General features: G+C 34.7%; 1 protein-coding gene across 1 annotated transcript in view; it reads right to left on the minus strand.

Moving 5' to 3' along the window:
* Positions 1-15,897, minus strand: part of LOC116182845 (C-type lectin domain family 4 member A-like) — a 75,481-nt gene that overhangs the window by 25,930 nt on the left and 33,654 nt on the right. The window contains exon 2 of the mRNA XM_031503397.1: positions 13,242-13,550. Coding sequence (XP_031359257.1) covers positions 13,242-13,550 — 309 coding nt within the window. The remainder of the gene's footprint in view (positions 1-13,241; positions 13,551-15,897) is intronic.

Consider the following 15,897-nt stretch of genomic DNA (forward strand, 5'->3'; position numbering starts at 1 on the left):
GGAGGGTCAACCTCGGAGCAGAACTTCAGAGGAACTTGAAAAATATAAGAACTTGAAAGGAACATGAGGAGGCCTTGCGATGAACTTTAACCGAAGGACTTGAGAATATCTTAAAAAATTATAGAAAGTACAGCTGGAAACGGAATTTAGAAGAAGGAAAATTTGGAGAACGTGGAAGGGAAAACTTGACAAAAACTTTATAAGAGCTAACTCTTGAAGAGAATTAAAGAAGAAAGTCAAGAAAATTTCAAGAGAATTTAATGAGGACGTCAAGAAAGTTTGAGAGGAACTTGGAGATACTTAAAAAGAAATTACGAGAAGTTTTTCGGAACAGGAAATTTGAGGAAATCACTAAGGAAGAAGAAAACGACACCAAAGATGCTTTTTTTTTTAAATAAGTTGCAGGATCGTATTTGTTAATTAATAGCCAATAGTGTTAATACATTAATATTTTTTATTTTTTTTAGCAGGTAATTGGATATTATAAAAATAACTTAAAAAATAAATGTAAATATAATAGGTACATTAATATTACCAAAATGATGAGCTCAAGGTGTTGGTTATAGCCTAGGGCTCGGTGTTCGGTTAATTCGCCTACGTTTATAATTTTTTAATGCATCTTTGGTAAGAAAATTTAGTCACCCATTTGAGAATGTGCTCTTGTGGTGTGTATAAAACAAATAATTTTGTATTTTTAACTCTCCCTCCTATCTAATATTGTTATTATAAAACAGTTGTAATGCGTTGGACAGAAATAAAATATCCAGTTGTTCGAGATCTCAATACTGAGAAGTCACACAGAGCTCCTTAATGTGTAATTTAATAGAATAGTGTCGCCAGAAATCATTTTTCCAAAGTACTTTGGGAAGACCTCCAAACTCTTCTAAAATCTAAATTTCTACAACAATTTTGTTAGGAAAACGACCAAACGCATTGCCTGTGCAAATCAAACAAACAGAATCAAATCCGATATCCTGCCGAATTGAGTAAACACAGAGTGTAGCAGTCCCTACGTTTCTCACCGATAACGTTAAATTAATTAAATAGACATCCACGTTTACATGTTAAACTTACCCTAAAAAAAGGAAATGAAGTGCATAAACGAGAACGGACCGCTCAAGCGACGCACTTGATACATAATGAAGTTTATGTTCGACTCGATCATAATACGCTGAGTTATGACACTGTTTAGAGTCCATAATTTGCTAGTTTATTGGACTAGTCCATAATGATAAAGTAATTTGGACTCCTGTCACTGTCAATTTCTTTGGAAAATGCATTTTAAAATTACGATCCGTTTTAAAGAAGAAGTACACGGAACAGAATGCTATAATTTTAAGAACACATATCTTATTTTATTATATTATTTATTTCAATAATTATACTAAATTAATGTTAATAACACAGTTGTTATTGTTGGTAATGTTAATTCCCGATGTACCTTTTTGATGCAATATTTCGGTGGTCTCTACGGCTTTTAAATGTATGAACGAAGAATTTGCCACAACGGTTTCCGTTCCCAAAATTCTGCTGGCAACACTCATTTTAGAATTGTCAGATCTCTGTCAGAATCTCCTTTTCTTTTGAGGTAAGGAATTAGGCTGGGAAATTTGCTTATATCCACTCCCTCATTTAAATTAATTGTCGATCGTAACATCGAGTACTTACTCCATAAAGAAGAACTTTTATAGGGAACCAACTCACTATTAAAGTACGCCAATATACAGTCTTCCGTGGTGTAATTGATTTTCTTCCCTAAGCACCACCTCTTCTGTATTCCCTGTATGCCGCCTCGTATACAGTTTTTGATTTGCTTGGTAAAAGCATCTCTCTGGCATTGCAGGCTAATTGTTGTATACTGTTGTACCCATCAATTTCTTCTGGACTCATCTTGGGATTCATAATTAGGTACAGAGAATTAGTTAATACCCAACGAAATTGACACTACACATCAACAGATTTTTTTCCAAACAACACGTATCTATGACAACACAAAAGGCACCCTATGTTATTTCTGGTTATTAAATAGTGAAATCTATACCAAATTTCAGCAAATTTTCAATACATACATGAATTACATTTTCCGAGTCGAACATAAAGCTAAGTATGTTACTCGTACATAATCAGACTTTATTATCTCGTCTTTTTTATTGGCCTCGCGCGCAAGCGCGCTCTGCCAATAAATTCGACTCGTCCAATAAAGTCATAGATTATGTACTTGTAACATAAATAGCTATTTTGATGCGGCGGCGGGCAAGGACGGACTGAACAGGATTGTATTTTCTCCCGTTTCTTGTACCTACTAGAAATTACATATTTATACAATAAGATTGAACACAAAGTGTAATTTGTTAAATTGTCTCAAGACCACGAAAACAACCCAATCTATTTCAATAGCCCATCTGTAAAGATCATAATATCAAGAGAAGTCGACTTCTTGATTTTTTGCAATGTTAATTACAAAGCTTTGATTTAATGTCAAATGGTATTCTAATCTATAAGAGTCTGAACTAAGAATCATCTGAAAAACCAATTTTTCCAGTACTAAATAGCTCCCCAGATGAATCTGCAGGCATTTTTCAAATCTGTCGAAATAACATTTTTTTAAAATTTAGTAATAGCCAAATCAGAATATTCCAAAATTTAATACAAACATATATGTACATTATACAGGGTGGGTTATTAGTGCGTGGGTCGGGCATGTTGAAGGACCTACAACTTAAAAATCTTTTCAGTGAAATTGGAAATGTTATACAGGGCGATTTAAATCAAAGCATAGAACTCCCTGTAAATTATTGCATATTTCGATTCCTTGATCATAGTGTGACTTTATGTATTACACATGACATCTAACATGAGTCGTCCAGTAAAAATTGAATATCTGTTTAAACTTTTTATTTTGGATTTTGTGGTTTTTGTTTTGTTTGGGGTAAATGTTTTATAATTTGAAATGATGCTTATAATTTGTAACTGCCTACTATTACTTAGTAAAAAACACTGTGAAATATTAGAAATTGTTGAATAAAAAAAAATGTAAAAGATAAATACTGACAGGCTTATAACGTGAGAAAGGTGGTCAAATCCTATAAATTTGATGCAATAAAAATACCAGGTATGTAGTTCCATTTAAAAAATCAAGTTACCTTTGAATGAAATTTTGAAAATTCACAGAAAAAGTTTAACTTTGACCATTCGGCGTATGTTAGCACGTTTCATGATCAGTAACACTGTAAAGTCACTAAGTTTTATGATAACTGCGATATTCAATTTTTACTGGATGCCTACTTTTTGAAAAACTGACGAATTGTGACTAAACGACTCATTTTAGATATGTGTATAATCACACTAAAATTAACCAAGAAATCGAAATATGCAATAATATACAGGAGGTTTTTTTTATTGAAAAAATGCAACTTTGATATAAATCACCTTGTGTAACAATTGCAATTTCGACAATCAGTTTTAAATATGTGCGTTAATAAACGCACAATCTTCCACCCAGGCACTAATGTCTCACCCTGTATTGTATTCTGTTTGTTCCGATGGAATGGATATAAATTGCGGGGTACCACCGCTATTTTTATGTGGTTTATCGGTTCAAAGCCAAAAACCCTAAAGTTCCAAGATTTGGTAACTGACATCTCGATCTAACAAGAGACTTGTGATAAGTACTGAAATGTAAATTTCGGCGAAAGGTAGCTCCGTATCTGCATCTTGACAGTGACAATTGTATTCACTATTATAGACTTTTTCGGATCAAATCCTCAATTTTGAAATACTCCTTTTCCTGACAGGATCGCCAAAGAACTTTAGTTGCTACATTTATAAGACTCGAAAGCAATTACCAATGTCTGCCTTAGGAAATCTATAGAATATTGTTCTACGCGGAACTATACCTACTACTTTGCTACGATTGAACGCTATCAAAAATATAAGTAAACCATACATTAACCTGGTTGGTCAAGCGGCAACTATTATACTTACAAAGGAGTAATATATGTTTTAGCAGACTACTTCCAGAGGAAAGCTGCACCGCAATTTGTTAATTGTAAATTCGTATATTCTAATAAGGCTCACTGAAAGTGATAATAATATAGGTACCGTTTTGTCTAAAAATTTCGGTTTTCATTTAGAGAAATTAATAGAAAGTCTTTAATATTATAATTGAATTCGGATTGGATATTGTATTCAAATTGTAACTTCTATTTTTTCTACAGTTAGACCGCCTACAATTTCATTCTTCGAGCTCTACATCATCCGGGCTGACCTTTACAACAGTACCTAACTATTTGCGATACGGTTCTATAACTCAGATGTTATCGACATTTTGGTTAATTAAACTAGTAATATTTTTCGATTTTTTCTGCAGAGGATGATAGAAAAGATCACGATCATTACTAATTGTTAAAAACACTAGACGTTTTGTAATGTACTCGTTGAAACAATTTCCGATTTTTGAATGTGGTGCAATTTCTAAAATCTAAGCAAAAAACTACGGGTCATTTAGCCAACAGAAAAGATCGTGACTTCCTGGCTACAATGAATTCCACAACATGGTTGCCACCTTTATTTTTCCTGACGATTCAATTAACGATATTTATATAATAGTTAATTAAGCACTAAATTTTCTTTGTTCTTTGAGATATTTCTAAATTCGAATGTTTCACCGGTAAAGTGAGGCGGATTTAACCTTTTGTACAAGGTTTGGAAATCATAGCTTGCTTCTCTGAGGAGTATTTCATACGCTACCGAATCGTCTTTTTCTAAAACTGACATGTGATAAACGTTTTTGGAGAAGAACGTTGTACCATGGGGCTGGGAGTATTACGAAGATTCGATTACCTTAATATTACGAAAACTTGATACTGTTGTTTACCTGTTAATCCTAGCATCTCATGGTGGTCTTCGGAAAAGGGTGGTAAAAGGGATTCTTGATGTGTGTACTGGGGGGGGGGGATGGAATACCCTGGTGGTACATTCTCTCCCAATGCATACAGTCCTTAAAACCCTAGACGTAGTTTCTTCAGTAGCAGTGCTTTCCTTTGCGAAAATGTTCATGTGTGTGCTAGGCATTTTTGTGGATGGTAATCTAATCGTCGTTCCCAAGATTTTTGAAGATTCTAAGATCCTCTGAAGAAAATAAAGTTGCTCAGACGGTTTTAAGTTCGCTTAACGAATATTGTGAGAAAGGATGAATGGATTTGTAAGTATATATCTAATTTGGTCAAAATTGTAATTCCCCCAAGCTAACCTAATCGCCAGGATCAGTTATGAGTTTTCCTCTCTAAAGACGATGGTGAATAACCCTGTCGAAATGCAAACTGCAACAAGCAAATTTGGTAGTCTCATTTTTGTTCTTTTCGCAGGTCCACAAAGTATGCCAACTTTGTTGTTCCAACTAAGAGTTGACCACAAATTGTTTCAAACTGTTCATAAACTACCCCTCTGTGTAAAAAAAATAAATCAATCAGATATGATTAGTGTAATAACCAGGAAATGTTGCTCTATGGGTGCGTGACAAAACTCTTGCGCCAGACAGCCACATTTTCTGTTTTCTGCTGGCTCTGGGGCCATTTTAATTATAAAAGCTGTGATAACGGTGAAAAAGCACTCCGTTTTTAAACTAGTAGTTGGTTTTGGTTCTACCAAAAGAGAGTTCCAAGGATTAATAGAAGAAGCTAGATAACAATAAAGCTTGATGGAGAAAGTGAAAACCTAGAAATACGATTTTGACCTTATTCATTGCCACGAGATCTGCGAATTAGCGGAACGTAATATTGTAATTAGGCATAATAACGTCTTATTCATGGAAGACATGATATGTGGATTAATCAATCACTATTAATACACGTCAGTCATCGCGCAGAATCAATTGTTCTCAAGTTTAAGCTACATATATTTAAAAGTTTTTGCTTATGCCTCATGTAACACATGTCAATTTCAACCTTAGTGATATTAAAACCAAAGTAGAAAAATTAGCTTTAGTTACCGAATAATATTGCCCAGGGAAAGTTTAATTAGCCAAGCTATTTTGCGCGTTATTTGTTTTTGTACAAACTGATTTGAACAAAAGAGTGGATGACCAAAGACGAAACTCAATTTAACGATCGGCTTTAATTACCAAACAATTTGTTGATATAGTATATTAAGAGACAAGTATATAATCAAGCTTTCACTTGCAATATAATTTAAAAATAAGGGAAATAAAATAAAATCATATTGAGGTTATACTCGAATACATATTATCTAATTAAGTGGGCTGTTTATTCTTAATTCCACGATTGTCATGGAAACGCCACAAATTAAATAAATGAATAAAATGACTTCGGTTGAAAAAAAATAATACTTCGTCCATTAAATGGCTTGTTGCAAAAGCGGAAGAAAAACTGGTAGGCGCAAAATCCAAATTCAGTAAATCCTATTATAAAGAATTTGAAAAGTTCTTTTCGTGGATGAATATGAAGCATCTCACGTATAAAGCTTTAAATACATCACTAATGCTGAGACATATGAAGGAAATTTGGCAGCATTTCGTCCTCACATTACGTATTTAAAGTAACATTACTTAGCAACCTGTTTTTCTTTTAAATGCCCGATTTCGCACGCATTTGCGAATTTAAAACGAAGATAGTGATTCAGGTATAATAAGAAATAACGTATGATCTTTATAAAACACTCTGAAAATAACTTGTGCAACTTCCTTTAAGGAGTGTCCACTAAAAACATTTATTTTCTAGCTAGAGAACCTTTTTTTTGTATTAGGTCTATTGGGGATACTACAACAAAGAAAACGCACCACTTTCCGTACCTCAAGTTGGTGTGGAAATCAGTACTCTTTAAATTTACAAAATGTGTTCCTATAAAGATACTTAGAAACCCTCATCGTTCTCGAAAAATCTGCTAAAGACCTTTTTAAATTCTTATCCTGATTTCAAAATTCCTTTGGAAACCTTTTTTTGAAATATTCTTCGTATTTTGCTCTCTTAATAATATAATGTAGTGGAGTGTAAATTTGACCATGGTACTATGAGTGTCCCTGGTTGGAACCAGGATGTGTATAGTGGATTGAGTTAAAAGGGCATACTTAGTATATACTTTTGTAAAAATAAAGGCAAAATAAAGCAGGTAAAAGCCTTTCTCCCAAACTTTCATAGAAATATAGCTGTGAACCTTCTTTTTTTCAAATTGCTCTAGCCACTTTCAGACATCTTACAGGTAAGCGAAATAGCAGAGTGCGACATCAACGAAAAACGAGGTTTTTAAAAAACGGTACGTACAACAATGAGGCTTACAGGTGACGCCCATCAGATTCTAATGTTTCACTTTCCATTGTGGTTTTGGTGGTAGTTATTCTTATAACCCTCTCCATTTATTCGGGCTCGGAGTTTTTTAATATTTAAGGATCATTACCCTCTTTAAAAATGCATTTCGTCGACTTTAGTGGTTCTCCATGAAAACGTTCAATTCACATATCAATGATCAGTGGATAATTAAATTGTAAGAGCCTGCACGACTTGAGGCCGTTAGCCAGTTGTAATTACGATAGGTACCCTTCAACCTTCAACAAGAACAAGACTTTGATCACAGATTATAGTGTACAAACTTCTGCAAATACTTTAAAGTAGGAAATTACACTACTTTCGCGTTGGAATGAATTATTGCCCTTTTACGATTAGACGCGCGGTAATTAGCAAATCGCTTACTCTCGATTTCACTTCAAATTTAGGAATTGCACAACGTAAAGCACTCGAGCTTGATTTATAATCTCCCGAAGCGCACGTTTATCTGATTATCTTCAATCTTGTAAACGTTGAATGGAAATTGAAAGACTTTTTATTGTTGAGTAGATACATGTCGACATGTGGCTGACATAAACTGAGTGTAAAAGTAACAACGCATTCCTTTAATTGCGAAAGAAGCGAACGAGGCACGACGTTGTTCATTTTTAGTGGTGCAGACCAATAAATAAGTCAGGCCCCGTGGTCTAACATTCTCGTTTGAAGCTGAATCTATCTTTACTACTGCTAACATGAAGGCACCCTTATTGACACGTTGAGCTGCAAAAATTTTCCACGAGTCTGTGACTGTGGAAAATGTTGGAAAAACTTAATTTCAAACTATTGTCACTTCTGACTAGTTGAAAACAACACCCCTTATCGCAAAATGGTTCATTGGCCAGAGCTGAGCTGGGCAGAATACTTTCAAAAAGTATTTGAATACTAAATTCTTTTACGTCCAGCACAAGCGAATACTATGATACAGATATATTGAAAAGTATTCAAATACTTAAAAAAATAAGTATTCAAATTACTTTAGAATGTACCTACCTTTAAAAGTATTCGAATAAGTATTCGAATACTTTCAAAAGTATTCTAATACTATCAAAGGTATTCGAATACTATAAAAAGTATTCGAATACTTTGAAAAGTATTTCATTATCTTACTTTGAAAAGTATTCGAATACAGTAAAAAGTATTCAAATACATTAAAAATTTAAAATAGTATACTAGATAAAAGGCTTAATACTACTTAAAAAATCAAGTTATACTTTGTATGGGGTTAGCTTTTTTTTATATTTCTATTGTTATATACAAATTTAAGGGGAGTAAAAGCGTAATATTATTATTATATTATTATATAGGAGGTACCTACCAGGACCTTTCTTATACCAGTTATATCCTTAAGAATACGTGTACCAGTTTTTAAAGCGTCGTGCACATGATACGTACGCCTTTCTGAAATTAATCCTAGCGATTTTGGAACAGATCCATTTTTGACCATCCGTTTGTCCGTGTGCATGATAACTTGTTTAGAAACGTGCGATCGCTTTGAAAATTGGTACACATGGTCTTAAGGATATAAGAAAGGTCCCTATTGTTTTTAAGTTACGTAGACTATCGAGTTCGGTATTCAGATGTATCGGATTTTTATATTTGATTTTGTGACAATGGAAACTTTCCCTACACATTTCTAAATTGTTCTCAAATATTTGAATAACTTAAAAGTACTGCCTTTTTTTGAGGCCGGGAAAAAAAATTGTCTGAGATCGAGACCGATCGAGAGTCCATAATTTCAAACAGTTTGAAGATTGGGCTACTCAAAAGTTACAGCTTTTTTTTCGAAATTTGTTTTTTGTCCATAACTTTTTATTGAGAGGTCAAATCGAAAAAGTACGAATTGTTTTGGATTCTACGCACCAAAATTAATAAGAAAAAGTGTTTTCCCGAGAAATTTTGGTGTAGTCGATTTTTGGTAAAAAGGAAGGTTAAACCCTGTCTTTTTTTGAGGCCCGCAAAAAAAATTGTCTCAGATCGACCCGGAAAAAAAATTTTCTTATAGAATGTGGCCTGTAGAATCCATAATTTCAAACAGTTCCAAGATTGGGCTACTAGTTCAAAAGTTACAGTCCTTTGAATTTTCTTTCGAAATTGGTTTCTAGTCTATAACTTTTGATTGAGCAGTCTGATCGAAAAAGGACGAATTGTTTTGGATTCTACGCACCAAAATTAATAAAAAAAGTGTTTTCCCGAGAAATTTTGGAGTAGTCGATTTTTGGTAAAAAAAGGAAGGTTAAGTATTCAAATACTATGCGAAGTATTCGAATACTAAATATTTGTGAAAGTATTTGAGTTACAAAAACAAATACTGCTTCCATAAAAGTATTTAATTACAAAGTATTTGAATACTAAAAAGTATTTACAAAATCGAATACTTCCCAGCTCTGTTCATTGCCTTGTAGTCTTTTCACAAACGAGGATCAGAGGTCGATAAAGTTGGCACTCCTCACTTTGCCTAAATCAAGTAAAAAATAGCCATAATTTAAGACTAATTTGTACTCACAAAATTAGAATTTGTAGCCGCCTAGTTCTGTCGGAAAACCAATTTTTAAAGTGGGAGTTCTGCAGTTAACGTTGCAAAAAGCAACCCTTTCAAGAGAAAGGGGATGTTGAAAAGTAAGGAGCAGTCTTTTAGCTCCCAGGAAAACAGTAATACTAAATGCAAATACTGTGGTATGAAAGAAGAAAGAAAGAAAGTTTTCCAAAGCACAAAAAAAACAGAAAGAAAGAAATCAAAGTAATACATTCAAATTGACAAGAATTTTTAATAAAATTAGACTTAAAGTGCGCTATGGCTAGGTACCTCCTTATATTGTTGTATAGAAGTTACCCTTAGAAATTATATGGAATGTAGTGATGGTGAACACGACCCCATATTAAAAGGTGTACTTTATGCAATAGCAATAAAAAATTAAAAATTGTACTTGTTGCCGGATAATGTACAGCAGATAATTAATAACAATGATGATATTTGAAGCCGAAAAATGTTTAATATATATATTTAAATAAAATTTCAATGTTTTCTAAGGTAAAGAGCCACGATTTTAATTTTTTTTAGAAAAAAACGAGTGTTTTTGGGGGTCACTTCAACCGGGAGTAGGTTGTAAAATTTTGGTGCACAATATATAAAAAATATTTTATATGCTTGTAATTTTGGAATACCTACGTATTCCAACACGGTTACGAGATTTAAGCCTACTCGAATATACTGTAGCACTACCTCTTAAGTGTCCTCTCATGAAAAATGTTCCCAAAGGATTATAAAAACCGGATAAATCGTGGAATAATTTCAAAAACAAAGATGGCGTGGGGCGATCAATTGTTTTTGCAATAACCTGCTTTAACTTCTTAACGGTTTGACCGATTTTAACGAATTTGGTATGGTTGAAAGGAGCATTCCTTGATAAAATATAGTTAATTTAGTTGAATCCTTCTCCACCAGGGGGCTAGTTTTGACCCCATGTCCCAAAATCCTCAAAAAATCAAAAAAATCAAATGAAATGATATGACTTTTTCTTTATGAAAAGGTAGACAAATAACATCCAAAGCGGCCAGTTCAAAATCTCGTTTCTAACCTCAAATATTGGGAAAATGAGATTAATGGATCTTTGAAGACCACGGATCGCGCGGTAAATTTCCTAAAACTACTAAAAATTTAGCTACAAAATGAATAAGATGTTAAAGAGGCACTTGTGAGTCTAATTAGAAGATTTTTTAAACTAAATATAGTTTTATTTTGTTTTTGCTGCGAGAAGAGAATGAAACTATATTTAGTTAAAAAAAATCTTTGCATCTATTAAATAATATAAATATAAATAAACATTTATGTTTTCATATAGTTTTACTTACCCTAAAATTACGCCCGCAAACCAACTTTTGCCTCTTGGTCCCATAGTTAACATCCGCCCTTCAGGTGTGTAACGTAGTCGAATATGGGCCACCGAAATGGGGAATGAGTGGCCAGTGTAGTAAAAATACGCCAAAAAGAACGACTTTTTCACTGTTTTTGCACTTTCCAGGCGCCATATTAGTAGGTAATTAGGCCCCAGGCATATGGTGCTGTGGGAGGATCCCACATGATTAAATGTTAACTTTACCATAGAAATAAATTTTGGACGCCGACAATAGGCCAGAAAAAAAGGAGAAAAAATTACAAATTTTGTGTTTTTGACGTTTTTAAGCCGAATTTTGGCATTTAGGTCCCTAATATGAATACGAAAGTGTGCCTAAACGATGTCGTCGCTACCAGTAAAAGCGATCAGCGGGGTGCCTTGGGAGCTCGAAATAACCGAAAAACGACAATTTCGACCGCGGCAAATTATCTGAAAATGTGCAAATGGGCTCCTCTAAATACAGAATATTTTACATATCCCCGCTAGTTTCCCCAATAATCGACTGTTTCAAGATAAATGAGACACGCTGATATAAATTAATTAAGTGACATGATAACGGAAGTGGTAGTCACAAACTTTACCACAACTCATAAAAGAAATGCCAATAAATCATCCTCTAAAACTGGTACCCTTTGTAGGCACCATGTCTTTGTTATACTTGGACAAAAACGAAATTTACCCCTTTATAATTTACGCGTGTTCAATTGGGCACGGGTTAATATGCAACAGTCGCCTTCTCCACTATCCGTGTCGTAACATGTTCGTTGTTACGTTACGGGTCATTTGTTACAACCCTGTTTAAGAATGTGTGTACCAAATTTGCTTCCAATCGGTTAAGCCGTTTAGCCGCAAATAAGAGTACCGACGGATAGACTGACAGACCGACATGATCAAGATTTAGTTTGATTCGAATTCCTGGTGTTTCAAAACGTGCATTTCCGTAAAAAAAGCGGGGGTTATTTTTACCCCAATGCTGTACCTCCCTTACTAACCGTGCGGGTGGTATAAAGTTTTTGACTGTTTCACATCCGTTATGCGTAATGTACACTACCAAGCTTTAACGAAATCAAAATAGCCGTCTTGCCAACAAAAAATATAGTTTTTTAATTTTGAAGTTTTTTTTTGGTATTTTTGAAATAAAACCTGGCACAATTCAGTTCGTGGCCACGATTTGCTACGAATTATCCTTAATTTGCATTTAAAAAGAATACAATATACAGAACGCACAATTTACCTTATAAATAGTCATGATGGATCCATGAATTTGGGAGATTTTCTACCTTGAACTTGAAACGAGTTCATAAACGATAAAAGTACTAGCAAAATAAACTGAAAATGTGTCTAACGGACATCAAAGATTCTATTTTTTTCTTTAACTCATTCATAAATTATGGCGATCTTTCATATAGATATCTCATGCGTTGACATAATAAATAAATAAATAAATTTATAAGATCTTAAGAAAGCATCTGGAAAACTTTTGGAAATTTTTTAGTTTTTAAATTAAAAAAGAAACACTGTCAAGTCATTAACAGTACCAGTCAGTAGTCGGTTTTTTTTCCTAGAAAGTTCGTGATTTTTTTAAATATTTTGTTAAGAACTATTATCAACGTTTTCATTTAGTGTATAACTTATTTTCTTAAAAAAAATCATTTCGAATTGGTACCGCCAAGAGTCTGCAGAGCAGAAGGTTGATTTTAGCATACTCGGGCCAAAGTGGAACTCCATCGGTTAAAATTTTAATAACTCTCTCTACTCTCCCCTACTAAAATTACTTGGCAAGAGAAAAGAAGGATTACACTATGCTTGCTTTTAAAAAGACTAAATTCACCCCGATAAGCACTGAGGGTGAGCCCTCCTCATCCAAGTCACTTTCGTAATTAGTCACCGCAACATGGACATTCCGATTACATAGAATTAATTTAAAGCATGCTAATTTTACAGATGGTCGACTGGGAAAGTAGCCTTGACCCTTCACCGAAAGCAATTAATTGTAAAAATTAGACCGTGCCTTCCTCGCCGCCTTCAAAATCCAGAGTATTCTCGATCCAATTCTCCTCCTTGTCATAGACCGATGTGACCCTCTCCGACTCGACACTCTGCAGGGTCTCCGCCTCCCTTCGCCTGGTCGCGTTGAGCAACAGCTCGATTTTATCATAATTAAACCTCTTCTTCTGCCTCGCCAGAATCTCGTCGGGGGACGGTACGCGCGACAACGGCGGACGTTTCAGTTGCGGAAAGAGCTTCCTCTCCAAATAGTACTGGAGTATCTGCTGCGTTATTCGGTTTTGTCTCGCGACCTCCCAGTCGACCTCCGGTTCTGCAAAGAGATCAAGAATGTAGTCGGCCGGCGAGGTGATCCGCGAGGGACGCTCTGGACCTATACGAGTTCCTCCACACCAAAATTTAGAGAGTCGAGTTCCGCCAGGTAGCGGCAGCGCGTGGAGGAACTCGACGGTGCAAAGCCTCAACGGGTGCCTGTTAGTAAGTTAGTTAGTATAATTGTTTGATTGCTGTATCTAATACGTTAATGATGATGATTTTGTGCAGAAGTAACGAAATAAAAAGAAAAATATGGTTAGATGAAGATGGAGTATTGCGATAAAAAATAAGCATAAAAATATGAGTCGTAGTCCAAAAAGCCAATTATGTTTATTTCACATAAAAATTGAGGAAATTTGAGTCAATCTGGGGAATTATATGACGCTTTTGTCGAAATTAGTGCATATTTTAAGAAAATGCGAAGGAGTTTTAGAGAAAAAATTTTGGAAAATAGTAAGTCAATTTGTAAGGTTACTTATATCCTGTAGAAATTGTAAGGCAACACAAGCAGTTCTGGTGAAACTAAAGGAAATTCTTCACATTAGACATGGAAAATTTTTTACAACATGTAGGAAATTTTGGATGGATTAAAAGCAGCTTAGAATTTTGAGAGAATGGAATAGAATTTTGGAGCAACAAATTACTAAGGAAATGCGAAAATAAGAGAATATGCTAAGGAAATACGAAGAAATTTCTGGAAAGAATTGTTAGGAACTTTGGGAAAATGGAAAACAAGTTGTACTTCTTTTATAAAGTAGGATTTTTCTTAGTTTGCGCGCACGTCATCATTCTGTTTTTGGGGAATATTATTGTAATACCAACGTATTAAACAAATTAAAAGAAATCATTTCAGGCCACAATAAACGTTGGAATTACGTGAGATGTAAAATGTAAAACCAAACACCATAAGTAAAATAGGTTTTTTTTTTGTTTTCACGCTACCTTAAATACCTGTCAATCGAAAGTGTGGTAGTTGACGTTTACATTGCGACACGTCAAATTTATCAACCGTTTACTGCCGTTTTCATTATTTTATCCCGTTTTGCTACATTAGCCGATAAAATAGTATATTATATACCGCGGGACTGAAGTAGTACTTTTAATCCCGAAGGTAAAGTTTATGGCCCGACCGAAGGGAGGGCCATAATTTACCTGAGGGATTAAGAACCACTACTTCAGTCGCAAGGTATATACGATATTTTTCGTACTTCCGAAACTGAAACACTTAATATGTATGGAGTTAGAGAACGCGTTCTTTCAAAAAATCGCTGCTCAACAAGTTACCATAGGAACTGTCATTGCTAGTGTCATAATTTTGGTGTGGGTGACAAAGGTGTATTTGATATTGATAAAAAGCAGCCAAAGTAGGTAAAGAATTGATACCACCGAAATCCAAAAAACTATATGAACAGCAGTACGATGCGTTTAAGAAATAGTACCGCATGCAAAATGTGGAACAACCTACTGAAATTGCTTTGTTAGTAATTTCATCCTTCCGGGATTTTCGTAAAATTTAATCCCGGCGGGACAAAAAGTGACACTTCAGTACTTGTCATAATGGAGTGAAGTTGTCACTTTAGTCTCGGAAGTACGAAAAATCCGTTAGTTTCATAACGAACAATTATAGAAGAAGCATAACTTCCGTAAGTCTCACTGCGATATTCTGCGCCAAAAGTTGTATAATCCTAAAATGCCATCGGGTTTACCAAGAAAAAGTAAGCAACTTATTTCTAATCCTATTCGTTATTTTGAACGAGAAAAGCGGGAAGGCAAACTACTAGAAAGAAACCCGTTGGCGATGTTGATGGTTTAACACATGTAGCGATTCGGAACTCTATCTACGACATGATAGGTTAGTATAACACGCTCGAGGCTGAAACCCAGATCTCGACGACTCCACATCATGTAGACCCGTCCCTAAAGTTGTTAATTACAAAACCCCATTAGGTACTCGTACATTCCTCGTCTTTCGACAAGGGTTCTTATACGGACTCGCATTTGCTGCCAGCCAGCCAGCCAGCCGTCCCGACTATTTCGAATAAGTACTTCAATGATTGTGAATTTTATCTGCGCAAATCAACATGAACACCTACTTGATAGCAAATTTTCTTCTCTACAATTTTTCTCTCTTGGCATTTTTTCTTAAAATGCTTAGTTTTAGGTTAAAGGTAGATTTTATCCCATTTAAGAGGTGGTTTTGGGGTGATGGGCTAAACGCCTTGACGCTGGGGTTTCAGATGGTGTTTAGATCCTTAAAACAAAATACCATGCCAAATTTCAGCTTGTCTCTAATCTGTTGAACCTTACCCATATAAATGGATAGGCCCTGTGGTATACGCAGACAT

The sequence above is a fragment of the Photinus pyralis genome, unplaced genomic scaffold (assembly GCF_008802855.1).
Source record: "Photinus pyralis isolate 1611_PpyrPB1 unplaced genomic scaffold, Ppyr1.3 Ppyr1.4_unclustered_Scaffold778, whole genome shotgun sequence".
Taxonomy (NCBI): Eukaryota; Metazoa; Arthropoda; class Insecta; order Coleoptera; family Lampyridae; genus Photinus; species Photinus pyralis.